The 16,041-nt window shown below is 42.5% G+C and overlaps 1 protein-coding gene across 1 annotated transcript in view; it reads left to right on the top strand.

Annotated features, from left to right (window-relative positions):
• LOC133350266 (methylosome protein WDR77-like) overlaps window positions 1–7,467 on the top strand; it is a 58,216-nt gene extending 50,749 nt beyond the window's left edge. Inside the window, 3 exon segments of the mRNA XM_061564430.1 lie at window positions 1,825–1,899; window positions 4,935–4,989; window positions 4,991–7,467. Coding sequence (XP_061420414.1) covers window positions 1,825–1,899; window positions 4,935–4,989; window positions 4,991–5,137 — 277 coding nt within the window. The 3' untranslated portion in view covers window positions 5,138–7,467.
• Window positions 7,468–16,041: the final 8,574 nt, after the last annotated feature.

Genomic DNA, 16,041 nt, shown 5'->3' with positions numbered 1-16,041 from the left:
ACGCTGATGTGACCAGCAGGAGAGGAGAGATTGGTGTGTGTTTGTAAACCTTGCCATTTATAGAAAGAAGAAGAATGTTGGTGGGTGATCTCCCACTTTGTATTAGCTTCTCTTTGAAATGTCTGTGGATGTCAGCATAATAAAGTACACAGGTGTTCATTTTACTGAACTTGCAAAATAGGCACACAAATAAAAGATGTACTTTAGGGTTGTGGATGATTACCAGGACAATGTATGTATTTGTCTTGTAAATAATGGCATGTGAAAGGATTATTCTGTCGAGTATTTGATAACGTTAGGTATGCATCTTGACTTCAAACGGCACTTTTTATGTTCATTCGGGGTCTGAAGCACCTCATGCACTTTTCAGGGTCCATTGCTTGATTTTGGTAACCACGTGTTTCCCCTTTCATTAAAATACCAGCGCGGTTGACACTAGCAGGATGAATACAGATACATTTCCACACAGACGATTCTGTGTTCCTGGGGCTGCATGTGGTAATGCTTGCGAGCTCTCAAGGCTTACGGTCGAGTGTCATTCGACAATGTTATCACAGCACAACAATGCTGTGTTTTTGTTTCTAGAAGCGAGATGGCTGTGACTTTGAATCGCAAAAATAAAGTGTTTTTTTTCCCATTCTCAGTATTTTCTAAATTTTAATAACATGCAGCAGCCACACAAGGTGAGAGTGTGTGCCAAAGTTTGGCAGTGACAGATGTGACTCGAAGAAGCATTACAGTTGCAAGGTGCCACTGGTGTTGGCATTAGAAGATTTGGCAGATGGTCAAGTTGTGTCCTGCCATTAGCGGAAATACAGTTTTCCCAGGATACACTAACAAAAATGTTTGAATGCTTTCGTGTTATTAGTGACCATAAAAATATAATTAAAACAGGTAAAGTGCTGGGCAGTAATTTAATTTTATCTAATTAAAGGTTTACGCCTGTGGTTTACACCCAAGATTAACGACGCGTTATATAATTTCCATCCAAAAATACCAAGAAAAAAACTTATTACCGTTTTCCCAATATTAATATTATTTAACATACCGCTAAAGTTTCACTATTTCTTGAAATGGTAAATATATCTTGAAAATGTTTTATTGTTCTCACTCGGTAGGCAATATTAGCTATGTCAGGCCTGTTCTCGTACATGTTTCTTATGGTGAATTCCTAAGAACGTTGTCCAATGATTGCTTTTTATTGCACACTTTTATTTAACTTTCCCTGTTGTCTTTTAATAATCTTTCAAATCTTTGACGCTTAATCTCATCGGATCTACGGAGCCAAACGAGCTGAGATTTTGTACAGACTCATTTGCGCGTGATAATTCAAGATTTTATTTCAAGAACTGGTCCAGATCCCGCCGATCCTAGGGCCTCTTGGTGTTTTTTTCTTAACATTTTTTGTAATTAATACTAAGAGATCAAATTGCCGTATGTTCAAGTAACTTTGGGCATTCTCCTCCATGGAAGCTGAGAAAAGCAGTTAAGTGGCTGATAAACCAGGCTTTTATGCCATTACATTTTTATTGTTCAAAATTTCCAAGTCAACTTTTTTGTAAAGGGAGAAAATATGACTACAATTATACAGCGCATGACTCGAATTGCTTAACGTCAATGTGATTTAATGTGCTGGATTTACGGATTGAGGTCTGACGAAATGGCCTCATCTCTATGAGAATGTGTTAGGATAACATCAATTTGTAAAGCTTGAGGATATGAAAATTTTACTGTAAACATTTCCCATTATTTATCCTTGTTTCAGAAATTTTACCTTCTGAACTCACCGTTACTGAGCTATACAACTTGTGTTTTATTTCATAGCCCATCTCTCCTTGCCTCCTCGGGTGATGACTGTCTCGTGGCTGTAACCGACGTGGAAAATGATCTGAAGAAAATGTGAGTACTTTGTGTGTCGTGCACACTTGGGGATGTTGTGGGATCTATATGTAGTGTTCTTAACGGAGACACACACTTGAACTTGGAGGCAACACGTTTATTATAACACCCCAACAGGGTAACTGCATAAACGTACACTTGGTTTACTAGACCACAACGGGGTAACTATACCACAATGGGGTAACTACATAACGGGGTCAGTCAGTAACATACTGCCTGACCCACGAAGCCGAGCGTAAAGACCGAAGACCGACGATCAAAGAGACGTAGCACCGACGGGTTCCATTCCAACAGACAGCCTCGATCGCTCTCAGGACTTCCCTTTATGCTCCCAAGCGTGGCCTCACGCCGCCTTCGGCCATGCCCCCTTCTGGATCTTACCAGAAGGTTCTCGACCAAGCATCACGTGTCCCTCGAGCCCCCTTTTGGGCCCCCTCACTACCGTGTCCCGGTCACGCGCCCTCTTGGGTTCACCCAGACTGTCACGTCCTTGTCCCTCCCTCAGACCGTCACCAGAACTAATGCCCCCTTGGGTCCCGCTTCCATGCCATACCCACTCTGGTGCCAGAAAGAAGCCCAAGGCGCACAGTTCCACTCTTGTGACAGTAGCTGGCGCTAAACACCATAGTGACTCAATTTACGTCACTCCATATACAAGGTGTTCACGAAGGTATCGTCGATTATTGAATATTTATACGGATATTTAAGGCCAGTAAAATAATACGCATCGAATTGACTTTCTACCATATGAGCTGTTTTGACCGGTTCACCATTAAAAAAATGGAGTTTGTTAGCTCAAACGGGTGTTACTCAAAATAAACCGATTGACTCACTGTTTCATCTCTCCAAACCTCCACGTGCCTGCCACGTGGTTGGCAACACACAGCATGCTGAGGCTTTCACAATGGCGGTTTGTAAATCGTCATCTTCAAAAATATATACATTCGCAAATTAATTGTGAAGCTTTGACAGATTGTACATTTTCCAAGTAAAAAATTCGATCATTAAAATATTTTACATGGCTAAAACTTCATTTAATATGTATTGCTTAGATTAATTTATAACTTTTGCTGTAATTACTTGCATCACGTTATTGCTATTATGGATTTTGTTTAAAATAAATCAGGTCATTAATATGCATCGCTGTTCCTAGGTAGACTCCCTAATAGCCCTATTGCAAGCGTCTTTTATATCGGTTTTCTAATTTCAATATTGAGGTTGGAACCGAAATTCATTATTGGCATTTTAATTAATCAAATTGCCCTACCATGAAACTGTTCAGTGATGTTCGGGAAATAATTACGCTGATTGACGTTTATCTCTGACAGGCAAATCTTTGAGATTATTTGATGTCTTTTTGCAAATAGCACGATATCTGGTGAGATAGAAAAATAACATTTGTATAACGTTTGATAAATAATTTGAACAGTGTAAAATTTATTCTGCCAATGTTTACTGAGTGTGAGTAATAGACAGTAGTACAATTATTGCTAGAATATAAAACATTGTTTCTCAAGGAAACATGCCCTATATGTTATTTATTTACTATCAATAAATGACAGTATTTGGAAGTTGGAAAATTCACTTAATTGTAATTTGTACACTGTTTATTGCCTGACTGAGTATATTTTGCAGCGAAAATAAATTGTTGATATTTGGATAGTTATATAAGCATATTCGGCATGTCCCAACAAGGGTACACTCCATAACACCATTAGCTTTCACATCCATTGTGTAACTGGAAGCAATGCTTTTGCTGCACAAAATGTCCACCAAACCAACCTCTAATTCCCCTTGGTTCTTGTTTGCTTTAGTCTCTACTCATCCACCTTCCCTCATGAATTGCACGTATGTGGAGAATAGACTGTGTATCAACAGAAAAAGTGATGATATTCTAACCCCCCACCTCAAATAATGCTTGTCGACACATTTCATCTTGCTATATAATCTCTGCTTGAGGGATAGCATTTTCACAAGTCTTGGAAGAGGTGGAAGAGGAATGATAGCTTAGTGCACCGTTGGAGAATACAAAGAAAAACGCCACCTTTGGGATTATCATGTACTGTTCAACCACTATCGACTGATGGTTTATGCATTTAAAACAACTCCAAAAAGAAATGTTTAGCATTCATATGCCAATGTTGTAGCATTTGCATTTATTTCAGCATAACAATTTAAGCACGCACGTTTTGTCAATCGATCACGGAATTAGCAATGTCGAAAGGTGGGTTTGAGAAAAGTGAATTAATTGTCCACCGTAGAGATTTGTAATTTTAACACGTAGGCTTTCGCGACCAATATCATCCATAATAAAGGTTTTTGGGTTAGATCGCGTAAATATATAAATGTGTCCGTTAAAACCCTCCACCACCCGACACAGCCAACTGGTAAGGGTTGTTACGTAAACAGAACATGCCAATTCGTCGCTCGCAGGGTTATTTTAATAAACACAATAGACAGGAAGGACAAGTTCAAAGGGCTCGCATCATGCACATGCATAATGTAGCTTGCCTCAGTAATACCCCCCCCCCCCCCCCCACATTGTGCAAGACTGCAGTAGCGTGGTCAACACATCCATGCCTCTATATAAGGAACGAAACGGTAAGAATTCTTCTTGGTTATTTTGGTAAAGTCACGTAGAATTTATTATTTCCATTCTACGTGACTTACCGAAAGAACTAAGAAGATGAATCCCTGCAGTCACAAAAGCTTTAAATCGAAACAGAAAGACTTCTCCACAAATCTGGCTGTCGCCTGATGAAGCTAGTTGTAATTACTGGCGAAACGTCGTACTCGGGTTGTAAATGTTATGGCTTGGCTCTCCAACACACTGGTGTGCTGTACTAGTGACGAATTGGCCACGTTCTGTTTGCGTAACAACCCTTACTAGTTGGCTGTGTCGGGTGGTGGCGGATTTTAACAACACATTTATATATTTACGCGATCTAACCCAAAAACCTCTTATGGAGATTTGTAATTATTTACACCACCCCCCTCTCCTCTGAACCCGCCCCCCCCTCTCCCCATCCATAAAGATTTGAGGACCGATCTCACAGTGACTTTGTGCACGGGCTGGCTTGGTGCCCACTGCAGCGCGGGACGTCTCAGCACAGCTGGGTGGGACCACCGCGTGTTACACCACCATGTGCCAAGCTCCCCAGATGGAGGAGGCGAGCCCCTCTCTGAGGAGACTGTCCCGATGGAAACTGCCAACTGCTTGAAACCTGAACAACTTTAGTAGCACTGGTGATGGCAATGATGTGATCGGTTATTTTGCCAGTGATTAAAATATGGTCATGTTCACCTGTTCGCAACAATTTTAATGGAGTGCGAGTTTGCTTTTAAACTTTCCAGAATTTTGACGTCTGTACCTAACAGCGAATTGATGTATACATTTCCATGCGAGTTTCTGTTGATTTGAGTAGGACATTAAAAACAGCGCTTCATAACCGGTGTGTCACAGCAGCAAGCGGAGACACAGACAAAGACACACACAAAGACACGTGGACACGAATACACTCGCACAAATAGACACACAGATACGAAGAGTCAGAGATGCGGAGACATAGACACGAAGAAACACAAACGGAGAACCACATACTCGTACACACGGAGACACACGGACATACAGAGACACAGACACAATAGTAACAACCTCCATTCGCCACTAAAGTGGTGGTGATGTTACCTACTGTGCTTGTGCCAGGCGAGATACAATTTGAGGCCACGGGAAGTGTCGAAGGCTCGCTGGCAGGAGGTCACGGAAGACCCATGTGCCATTGGTTGACTGACTTGAGATGACATGTAGTTGCACCAACTGTGGTCCCCACTGTTCTCATCTGTTCCGTCTTAGCCACCTGGCACTATACTCGTTGAGCGTCGCTCCTCCACGCTCTGTTGTTGCTAGAGGACGACTGCCTCCAACTACCCAGTAGAATCCTTTATGAATTTCCTCCACAGAGGTCGACCCTGACACCGCTGGTACCAGTCATTGGCAAATCCAATCGGCTCCACATCCTTCTGTACCACCTAAGTCCATCTCTTCTCTTGCCTGTGTCATGTCATTTTAGCCTCATCTATCCGGCCAAACAGAAGCTGCTTGGGCATGCTGTGGCTCGTTATGCAGGCTACATGATCCAGCCAACACAGCATCACCTGCTGGAGGAGCTCACTAATAGGACTGTGGTCAGATCGTTGAAGGATTTTTGAGCTCACACGATACAGCAGTCTTGTTAAACCCAGGATGGATTGTAGACAGGTTAGCCTGAATGTTTCAAAATGGCACAGGTGTTGCTTTAGAGGGCTCCATGTTTCGCAAGCTTTGTATGGAGCGACAGGGCACATAGCTTTCACACAGCATTACACAGCTGATGTAAAGATAATGCCGCTCGACTGATTCGGAGCGAGACCTCTGCTGCCAAACCGGAGCTGGTCATAAGCACACTGCCGAGGTAAGAAAACTTCTCCACTCTTTCCACAACTGCCCCATCGCTCATGGGGAGTGGAGGGAGGGGTGCATTTGACATAAAATACTCAGGCAGCTCCTTTGTTTTTGCGGGGCTGATGGTAAGGCCACATCTCTTTGTAGCATGCTCTAGGTCCAGCAGTAGCATATCTAACTCCTAAGATTGGGCCAGCAATTACCAGATCATCTGCATACATAAGGCTGACCAATAGAGCCAACCTTGACCCCACGCGAGCATAGGCTACCAGTGTATCTATACCAGATGGAAACTCCACCATTACATCCATTGGAATCTTCTCCAACTACGTGGTCAAAGAAGAAGTTAAATACTGTCGGGGCCAGAGGACATCCCTGTCGCACCCCAAGGTGAACAGAAAATGGCTTTGAATCCTGGCCACGCAGCTTTACCCGGATCTGCCCACCACCATGAAGGTCCTTAATGAGTGTGAGCAGAGGGGGTCTAGGACTCCTGAAAGCACAAAGAATTACCCAGAGCCCTGACCTACTGAGGATATCATAGGCCTTGACCAGATCAATAAAGCAGGGATGTAGGCCCTGTTGAAATACACTCACACAGACATAAATGATCCCCCATATAGCCTTTAACAGACTGCTGGGTCAAGGGCTGTTAGCGAGCACAGAGACACAGACATGGAGATGCACAACGACACCTAGACCCTGACACAGACACGAATACATTTAAGCAGTTAGGGAAACAAAATTTGTCACGGATTTTGGCAGCGCCACTTGATGGGTATATGCATGGGGTCGTGAGTTATCTTGGTTACAACACAATTCCACTCACCCACCCGGGCCCACAGTAATTGTTTGGTATGCCGCGAATATCGAGCAAGCTCGAAAGTGTGCTGTGGAGTGAAAGGTTGAGAAGCACTGCATAAAAAAAAATCAAATGGTTCGTCTCATCCTAGCCATATTGATGGCTACAGTGATTCAACCTCGGAACAATATTTCACATGGAAGTGATGTTCTTCGTGTTTATGTCTACGCACTAAATTAGCTGCATTTTGTTTGGAAATTCGGTGTCGTGTTCATGGTTATCGTACCACAGGCTCCTCGTTGAAATAATAAAGTGCTTCCGAGCAGTTCTTGAGTTTGTCATTCTTTGCGTGCCATTGTTTTGGCAAGGGTTGTGAAACTGTTAGAATATTATATGAAGACCACACGCAGAAACGTTTGTCTAATGAGCATTTCTATGCTAGTTGTCAAAACAGTAGGCATAAAAACAAACCTCTTGAAGCTCAAAGCACAAATTCGATTCGCCACAAGAATGTGCTATTCCAGCTAATTCAAACGTACAATGTTAATGGTGGCATTTAGATTTAAAGCTTTCGTGACTGCAGGGATTCATCTTCTGGTGCTTTCGGTAAAGTCACGTAGAAGGGAAATAATAAAATACAAATAAATGAAACAAACGTAAAATCTACCTGCTGATTTCATGTTGGTGTTCAAGTGATCATGAAAGAAAACTGCCACCATTAATCTTCTTGGTTCTTTCGGTAAAGTCACGTAGAAGGGAAATAATAAAAAAGAAAACAATTTTATTATGTTTTAGAACCCAGAAGATTAATGGTGGCAGTTTTCCTTCATGATCACTTGAACACCAACATGAAATCTGCAGATAGATTTTACGTTTATGCTAATTGATCAGATCGTTTGAGTTACTTCCATAGAAAAATATGGAGGAAAGCCACGAGTTTTAATGTGTACTTTTGGTGAGTTTGTGGGCAAAAGGCTTATTAGTCTTAGCTTGTTCATGCCCGTGCCGTTTGCCGAGTCTTGTTTGACGCTTAGACGTTACAAGACACGACTGCAGACACTGCATGCTAACGCTCGCAAGGGGCAATAACGTCCATCAATGGACTACGCCGGAAAGTAAAAGACGTATGGACGTGTCCAGAATAGCGAGTTGTGAATTTTAAGGAGTTTAAAATAAAATCCCCCTCCTGCCCTCCCCCCCGTTGCGTGGCTCACGCCTGAAGATCTCAAAAGGGACACGGACAAAAAAACAACCGCGGCACCACATTTTTCACCGCGCCAAATAGCGAATGTACGCACTGCTTTCCGAAAATAGTCGTGTAAAAAGAATGGCTGTGGTGTAAAAAATGATCAAAAGGGTTTCGCCGTCTGGCGTGACAGACGTGCATCAGATGGCGGAATGAGTATCGCCACCCCCAGAGCCAAGTGGATGGCTGGAGGAAAGTCAAATATTCGGGGGCAATATATATATTTTAAAAAAGGTCAATAGTGGCTTCAAACTCTATTATAACCTGATTTCAATGACGACGTAAATTGGAAGTTGATAGATGCCACAGTCTGTATGATGACCTTGCATTTGTTATTTTGCGAAGACAATGAACGTTGCATTATTTTTAGCTGTTCTGAGAAAATGTCCGTGCGTGCCATGCAAGGTTAACATCTCAACAAAATATGTATCACTATCGTGTCATTGACAACATTTTTTATTTGCTAAACGAGATCAGATGTCACGAGTCATCTATTTATAGTCTTAACGTGGAAACACCTTGCTATGTGCTATTCCAAAGTTCTTGTATTTCACTGATATAATTAACGTATTTACGACTTTATAAGATGAGTGATGTTCAATCACTGTCTAAACAACAGGGGTTTTTTTCTTCTAAATCGTCATCCTACATCAATATTTATTTTTGCCCTCCAGGAACCATGCATTCTTGCTCTTGACCAGTTGCTTGGTTTTTCTTGATGCAATGTCGTACTCAGATTGTAAATGTTGTGGATTTGCTCTCCAACACACCGATGTTGCTGTACTAGTAACGAATTGGCATGTTCTGTTTCTGTGACAAACCTTACTAATTGGCTGTGTCAGGGTGGTGGCGGGTTTAACGACACATTTACGCGATCTAACAAAAAAAACATGTATTATGGTTGATGACTTGTATTTGAATGTTGGTAGAATTAAAAAATATATATATCGGGCGGTGCAGTGGTTAACGCACTGCGTTATGAGCCTAGTGACTTTATTTCATTTCCCAGTCACGTAGCATCAATGACAAGTGAACCTGAACTATTTCTGGAAATCCTCCCACTACCTGAAAACATCAAATATACAAAACATTTTCTTAATCTTGGTCATTAGAAAAGTCGAATCTTACATGTTGTAACATGGACTTAAAGTCAGTGTTATTAGATGTTTTTTGTTTAGTTTGCTAAATATTGTTTTTTTTACTGAAACATAGGATAGATCACCAATAAAATGAATACGTATTTGCATCTGGCTTGAAATTGCTTCTCTGTTAAGCAGCTTTATTTTTAAAGTTAACTATCCAGCAATACAATCTCGTATTATACATACCACGTGTCCTCACTTCTGCAGACGGTCAATATTTTGGACTAAAATTGCGACGAGAAGAGGCGTGCAGCAGGAGAAATGTCTTTCCAATATGTTGGCGATTTCCCATCATCGGCCGTTGACATTGTTTTTTCACACTTGAACGCCACTCCGTCGCCTCTGCCTCCAGAGAAGGCCAAGACAACATCAACAACACAAAAAACAACAGAAGCTCCCCCAGGATATCAATCATAACAATAGCCCCCCCCCCCACCTCAAAAAACCGACGTCATTTCTGCCTGCGAGACATTTCGGCTCTTTTTCGGTTTTCGAGGGCCCGTTGGCACAAAACTCTCGGCTTTCACAATTGGGGGGTTATTTTGCCTCTCGTAAATGCCATTTTCACATTTCCGTGTGGCCAAATGTCCGCAACATGCATTTTGTTTCGCACCCAAATTGCAGAGGAGTTGGCCGTTGTCGGTCTCGCGTGCATTGGAGAAACCACAGTCGGAAAGAAATTGGCCGGTTTGGGTTTTTGTACCCCCTTTGCGGGACCGCATACAGCTATCGTGCTGTGACGGTTCCACCTGAAGACGGAAGCTTGTGTTGCCTCCGAAACGTCGTGATTTTTATTTTACTTTTTATTTAACTTTTTTTATTTTACTTTATTAATTTTAATTTTTTACCTACGTGACTTTACCGAAAAAATCTAAGAATATTAATCCTTGCAGTCACGAAAGCTTCAAATCTAGAATCAACATCCAAGAGTTGTGACGTTCTGTAAAGTGGGGGCATCTCTTGCGACGTGCAGATACATATGTCAGGATCACGCCGAGAGGAAAGACGCATAAAAGCCTCGAACCTGCCCCCCAAAAATAACCTGGCGAAGGTGCAAAATATGCACAGGCCAGCTGGCCTGCCAATCTTTTTTTCGCATGTCCACCACCCGCTCGGGCCAAAGCCACAGTGACAGAAGCTGTCCCATATCGCACACAGATTGCGTATAAACGTGTTCACAGTCGGTAAACATTTTTTTAAATATACGTTTGTAATTATTGCAGCGTTGGTGTGAGCTCCCCGCGCCTGTCAGGGTGATTTGTGAAACCCAGGAGACAGCACTCCACGTCAGCGGGTGGGGGGGGGCCGCTACGAGGGCATCGAACCGGTTTGCGTTCCGGTGCGGTGCGTGTGCACTGAAACCCAGTTTGAACCGGTTAAATTTCATATATTTTCTCTAAATTCATAAAATGAAGACCTATTTGGTTGAAATTACAGGCTGAAATGTAGGCTACACGGGAGGGTTTTTTTTGATAATTGATTGGCAAATTTGTAATGTTTATTGCAACATAAAGAAACGTGTTTGAGTTGCTTCAAACACGGGTCTCTTTCTGTTGCAACTTGCAGCACAGAAACTGAGACGAAGATGCAAAGCCAAAATGAAATTGCAAAGGCGGGGAGATGCAACGACAAAGGGAGATGCAAAGACAATGGGAGATACGATGACAAAAGAAGATGCAATGGCAAAAGGAGATGCAAGGACAAATGCTATCAATTAACAGTAAAATTTACTTTAAGGGGATAACCTATATCTAAATGTGTTCAGGAGTAGCCCGTAGTTAGCGCTACAGTTACCCCCTTAACATTAACGTTTACTGATAATAGATTTTCCTCCTTTTTTCTGGCAACAAAACAGGTGTTAAGATGTTAAAACACCAAACTGAAACCTTTTACAAGGAATCATGGCTGCATTAACCACAATGCTTGTGGTCAGAATGCAAACAAAAAAACACTCTGATAATATATGCATTGTCCTTGAAACTGATTGGTCCACACCAGAGACAGCTTTCTTTTGAGCCTCGTCTCAAACGGTGTTAGACCAGAGGACGCCAAAAGGCGTACGTTTAGTGTTAATTAACGTTTACTGTTAATTATCGCTAGTTTGTACATTTAGCGTTATATTTATGTTACTGTGTGCATCTATTGACTTTCGTATGTTTATTTCACCTACTCGTTAGTGTAACCCTCTCTATCAAATTCAGCCCTTGTGTTGCAGAATCATGTGGCTCCGTGTATCAGACATTTCACTGAGTGAGTTACCACGGTCAATGTGCCCTTTGGTTTTCATTCGGTGGAACAAATGCGGTTAAGACCGGTTTGGCTGGAATTCCCTGCATGCAAGATAATTTATTCTTGATCTCTTTCGGTGCTTGGGCAGATCGTGTGGCCTCTTCGGCAGTGTTCAATCAACAAAAAATAAGAAAGAAGGGTGCACAATATCTGACGTGGCATGTTTAGTTTAAAATGTAGTGCAAACATTGTGAAAGGCTTGTCTTCTGGATGACATACAAGGCCCTTTTATGGCAGACCATTTCGTCTGGGAACAAATAACTTGTTTCATTGACAAGGAGGGGTCGCCGATTGAAGGTATCCGATCTGCCAAGGGACTCGAGTCTGATTCCACAGTCCTGATGGGAGGCGGAGACCATGGTGGGCGTTGGTTTGTGCTCAACTGTGCCCTTAGGGCAATCGAAGAGGTTCCCAGAGTGGAGAGGGGCTTTGAGTTTGAATAAAATATTTACTGGTCCCAATGTAACTGTGGGGGTGTTTGACCAATTATTATTTCTGAAATCCATTTATGTGAAGGATGTCTGTCTTTATGTCAAAGTTTTTTTATTTTACCGTTGTATTTTTCACTTCAAGGCCAAGAGATGTTTTCGGTAAGGGGTTCTTCTTTATGGTTTTCAGCTTTTTCTCTACTGCAGAAGTCCAGGAACACATTAACTGCCTTGGTCGCCTCTCTCCAGGATGATAGAACCCACATTGTTACATGTACAGTAAATATTTATCTGGTTTCAATTTTGAAGAGAGACACAAAGATATTTTCAAGGTCACAAATTTTCTGTCGAACCATCTGTAGATTCTCAGCCTGACAAAGTGTTGGATGCCAACAAATCCAGCTCTGCCTGAGGGCAGAAGTTCACCACTGTGGCGGAACCGGCGGAGAGAAGTCGGCATCTCCAAGGCAGCGTGCGTGTGTGTCTCGTCCTTGCCTACTCGGAGAGGCCCACCGTGGGCTACGTGGGGATGGCAGTCGACACAAGCATCTGTGGCACATTAGGAATGGATCACTCTTTTAAGTAAGTCCTTGTGCAGCAAGGGAGTAAAGTGTGGTTCTGTGAAAGTCCTGATGTGCTGTGCAGTGCATCAATGCATGTGTGTACAGCAGCATGTGGTGACTGAGTCGGGCCTGTAGGTGGCTGGCAGGGTTATTGAATGACCACGCGGATATAAGAGTCACATGGTTAATGGCGGCTCGGGAGCAAGGCTGGTTGTAACACACGTGTTGTTGCATTTTACAGAGTGACGGTGCTGTTCTTCCCAAGATTAATATTAACCACAATAAATAAATGTGCTTGCCCTCGATTTGGAGCACCTGCCCACGTCCTTCATTTCGAGTGTGCAACACATCGCTGCAGTGCCCTAATGATGAGCCTGGCCCATGGTACTTTTTTGAGTGTGATCGAAACACGTGTTTGCCAGCGTGCACTGCCTCAGCCTCAATGTCATCCCCCCCCCCCCCCCTTTTATTATTTTCTAACTCTCTCCGCAACCCCATTTCAAGAAGGGCAGGGTGAGGGTGCAATGTTTGTAGTCGTTTCATGTTCATGGTTTCAGATACTTTCAACTGGGTATTTACCCTCGAGGGTTTGATGCTATTGTAACTCCCAATGCTCTGGTGTTCGTTACTTTCTTGTATTTTTTTGCTTTGTTATATTCTACTCGTTACACCTGGTTTCCTCAGGCAGCAGTCGGCAAACTCTGGTGCTCCCCCCCCCCCCCTCTTGTGTATTGGTATCAGATAGAGAGTTGGGGGGGGGGGGGTAGAGTAATGTTGTTTGTAGTTTGTGATTGTTTCTTGATCATGGTTTCATATACGTTCAATCTGCGGGGAGAAGTTGTTTCTGTTTTTTTCTCCCACTTCTCCAGCGCTCATTACTGGCATGGTGACAACTAAATTACCCTAATTGTGCCCGAATCCAGCCGTTCTCAGAAGCTAAACAGAGTCGAATCCAATTCACACTTGGATAGATGAGCACGAGGACCTGCCTTGGGCTGTCTGATGTGGCTGGGAGATGACAGTAGATTTTCGTCAGGCACTCTGGTGTCGTCCTACATGGAATAGGATTATATTGTATGTTACATTTATTTCACGCCATACGTAGCCAACCACGCTAATCGGAGATGTGTGGAGAAAAGACAACAAACAACACAAAAAGTAAGTTCTAACGAAATTAGTTTTTAATATACATTTAAAAGTGCATAGCTCTAGTGGCTTCCTAATATCGGAAAGAAGAGCATTCCAGACGGCCACAGAAGCGCATCTGAAAGCTTGAAATGAAGTGACCGTCTTTGTTTGATGGCCAGCCAAAAACCCCTGCGAGCATGACCGGAGTTCGTGTCATGGTTTATGCTCCTTGACGAGATCAGCGAGGTATTGTGGTTCACGTGTGGCAAACACTTTGTGTGTAATGGCTAAGCTTTTCCCTATGTTTGACCAAGCAGGTCTTGAGACAGAGGTGGGGCATTGCTATTGTTCGTATTTTATTTCTTTTGGTCACTGCAATGTCAAGCAGGAAGAAGTGATGTGACACGAGAGAGGCAGTCATAAAAAGTAGATATCCCATACTGGAAAAAAAGGGTAGAACTTCCAGTAAACAAAAATGTCTGGAGTTGTGTATTATTGTCTACCTGCCAAAAACAGAACTGGGATTTGTCCCCCGGTAGACTTACAGATTTCCCAGGACGGCTACCTCAACAAGAGGCCTGTCCTGGGAAAACCGGGATACATAGCAACCCTTAAGCTGTGGTTATGGTTAATGGCCCTGGGGAGCTTAGTGAGTGTTTTCCAGCTTCTTGGGGTTTAATTCAAAGTGGGCCATAAAGCAATGTTTAACACGGCGATGACTGACGCGGGAAGCTTGGTATAATGAAATAACCAGGTTACAGTCACAAGCAATTATAACCATTTTTTAAGTGATATATCAGTGTCATTCCATGAACATTGTTGATGTACAGATAATAGAAAAAAACACATCTTATGCACCCAAAAATAAACCTTTATGTTATCGTACATTTACTTGCATTTGGACATGTCTTGTTTGCAACATTAACATATTTTTCAAATTAACATTCTGACAAGGATGCAATATAAAACTAAAAAATATATAATCAAGTTGGTTTAACGAGGGTTAATGTCAGCGTATGCTGAGCCACATTGTCATATTTCTCAGAAAAAAACACTTTAATTTTGAATGAAACGGGATATCACTGTGCAACAAATATACCGCTTAATTGGAAATTTGGGAACTTAATTCATTTTACTTGAAGCAGGAACACACATTGTGTGTTTTTTTACGTATCATGCTGCCAAAGCATCAAATTGTTTTTAATTATTAAATAATCTATCACAGCTACCTTTAGAATCCTTGAACATGACTGTTATTGCACTGCAATTTAACCTGATCGCATGCAATGGAACATTTAAAAACTACGCATGCACTAAAATGTTCACAAAACGACCAAATTTTTTACATCAATTGCTTCCTTTCTTTATCTGAGAAGGCATCGATAGCGGAATGCGTACAGTAATAGTAGAATGGGATGTGCCCAGTTGGGTCAAATGGGTCTTTAAGCCACGGTGGTTATAATATATTTCACTCCTGTATTTATGTTGCTGGCATTTTCTCGTACTCTATCCATGGGGAGGAGCTAAAGACCAAGGCCACGTGATGGCATCTGTGATTGCTTGTCCTTTAGCACAATTGCCAGCTCTGGTCTGTGCTTTTTTTTGTCATGCTAAGACCACACACTGCTCTATGAATGTGTTCTGATCTGCTTAAAATACTACACGTTTGTATATTCTGAATTTGTCTGCAGTTTGTATCACATTTGAATTTTAGGCTGATATTATACCGTGGGGTGGAGCAGTGCTAGAGTTGTCGGTCAGTGTGAACATTGCGACCCACATTTGATTTTCAGCCATCAATGCTGATTGATATCTTAACCCAACCTGCACCCCCTCACCACCCTCTTCACCAACCTGTACCCACAGCTGATCAAGTTAACATGAATGCTCTATTGGGTTTGGTCAACCCATGGCACCTGGGTCTGTCCCGTGACCTGTCGACGAGCCTTCGATATTTCACGCGGCCTCAAAGTGCACCTGGCCTGGCACAGGCGCCGTGGTGACGTAACAGCCACTTAGTGGTGAATGGTGGCTGTTGTTGTTCGTGAACGCCAGTCTTTCAGAGAAGTGGCTGTGTAAGTCTGAGTGAATGACCCAGTGTCT

This window comes from Lethenteron reissneri, chromosome 33 (assembly GCF_015708825.2).
Source record: "Lethenteron reissneri isolate LAM-NWPU_2019-01 chromosome 33, ASM1570882v1, whole genome shotgun sequence".
Classification (NCBI taxonomy): Eukaryota; Metazoa; Chordata; class Hyperoartia; order Petromyzontiformes; family Petromyzontidae; genus Lethenteron; species Lethenteron reissneri.
Note: the sequence above shows the minus strand (reverse complement) of the source record. Positions and strands in the feature narration are given on the sequence as shown.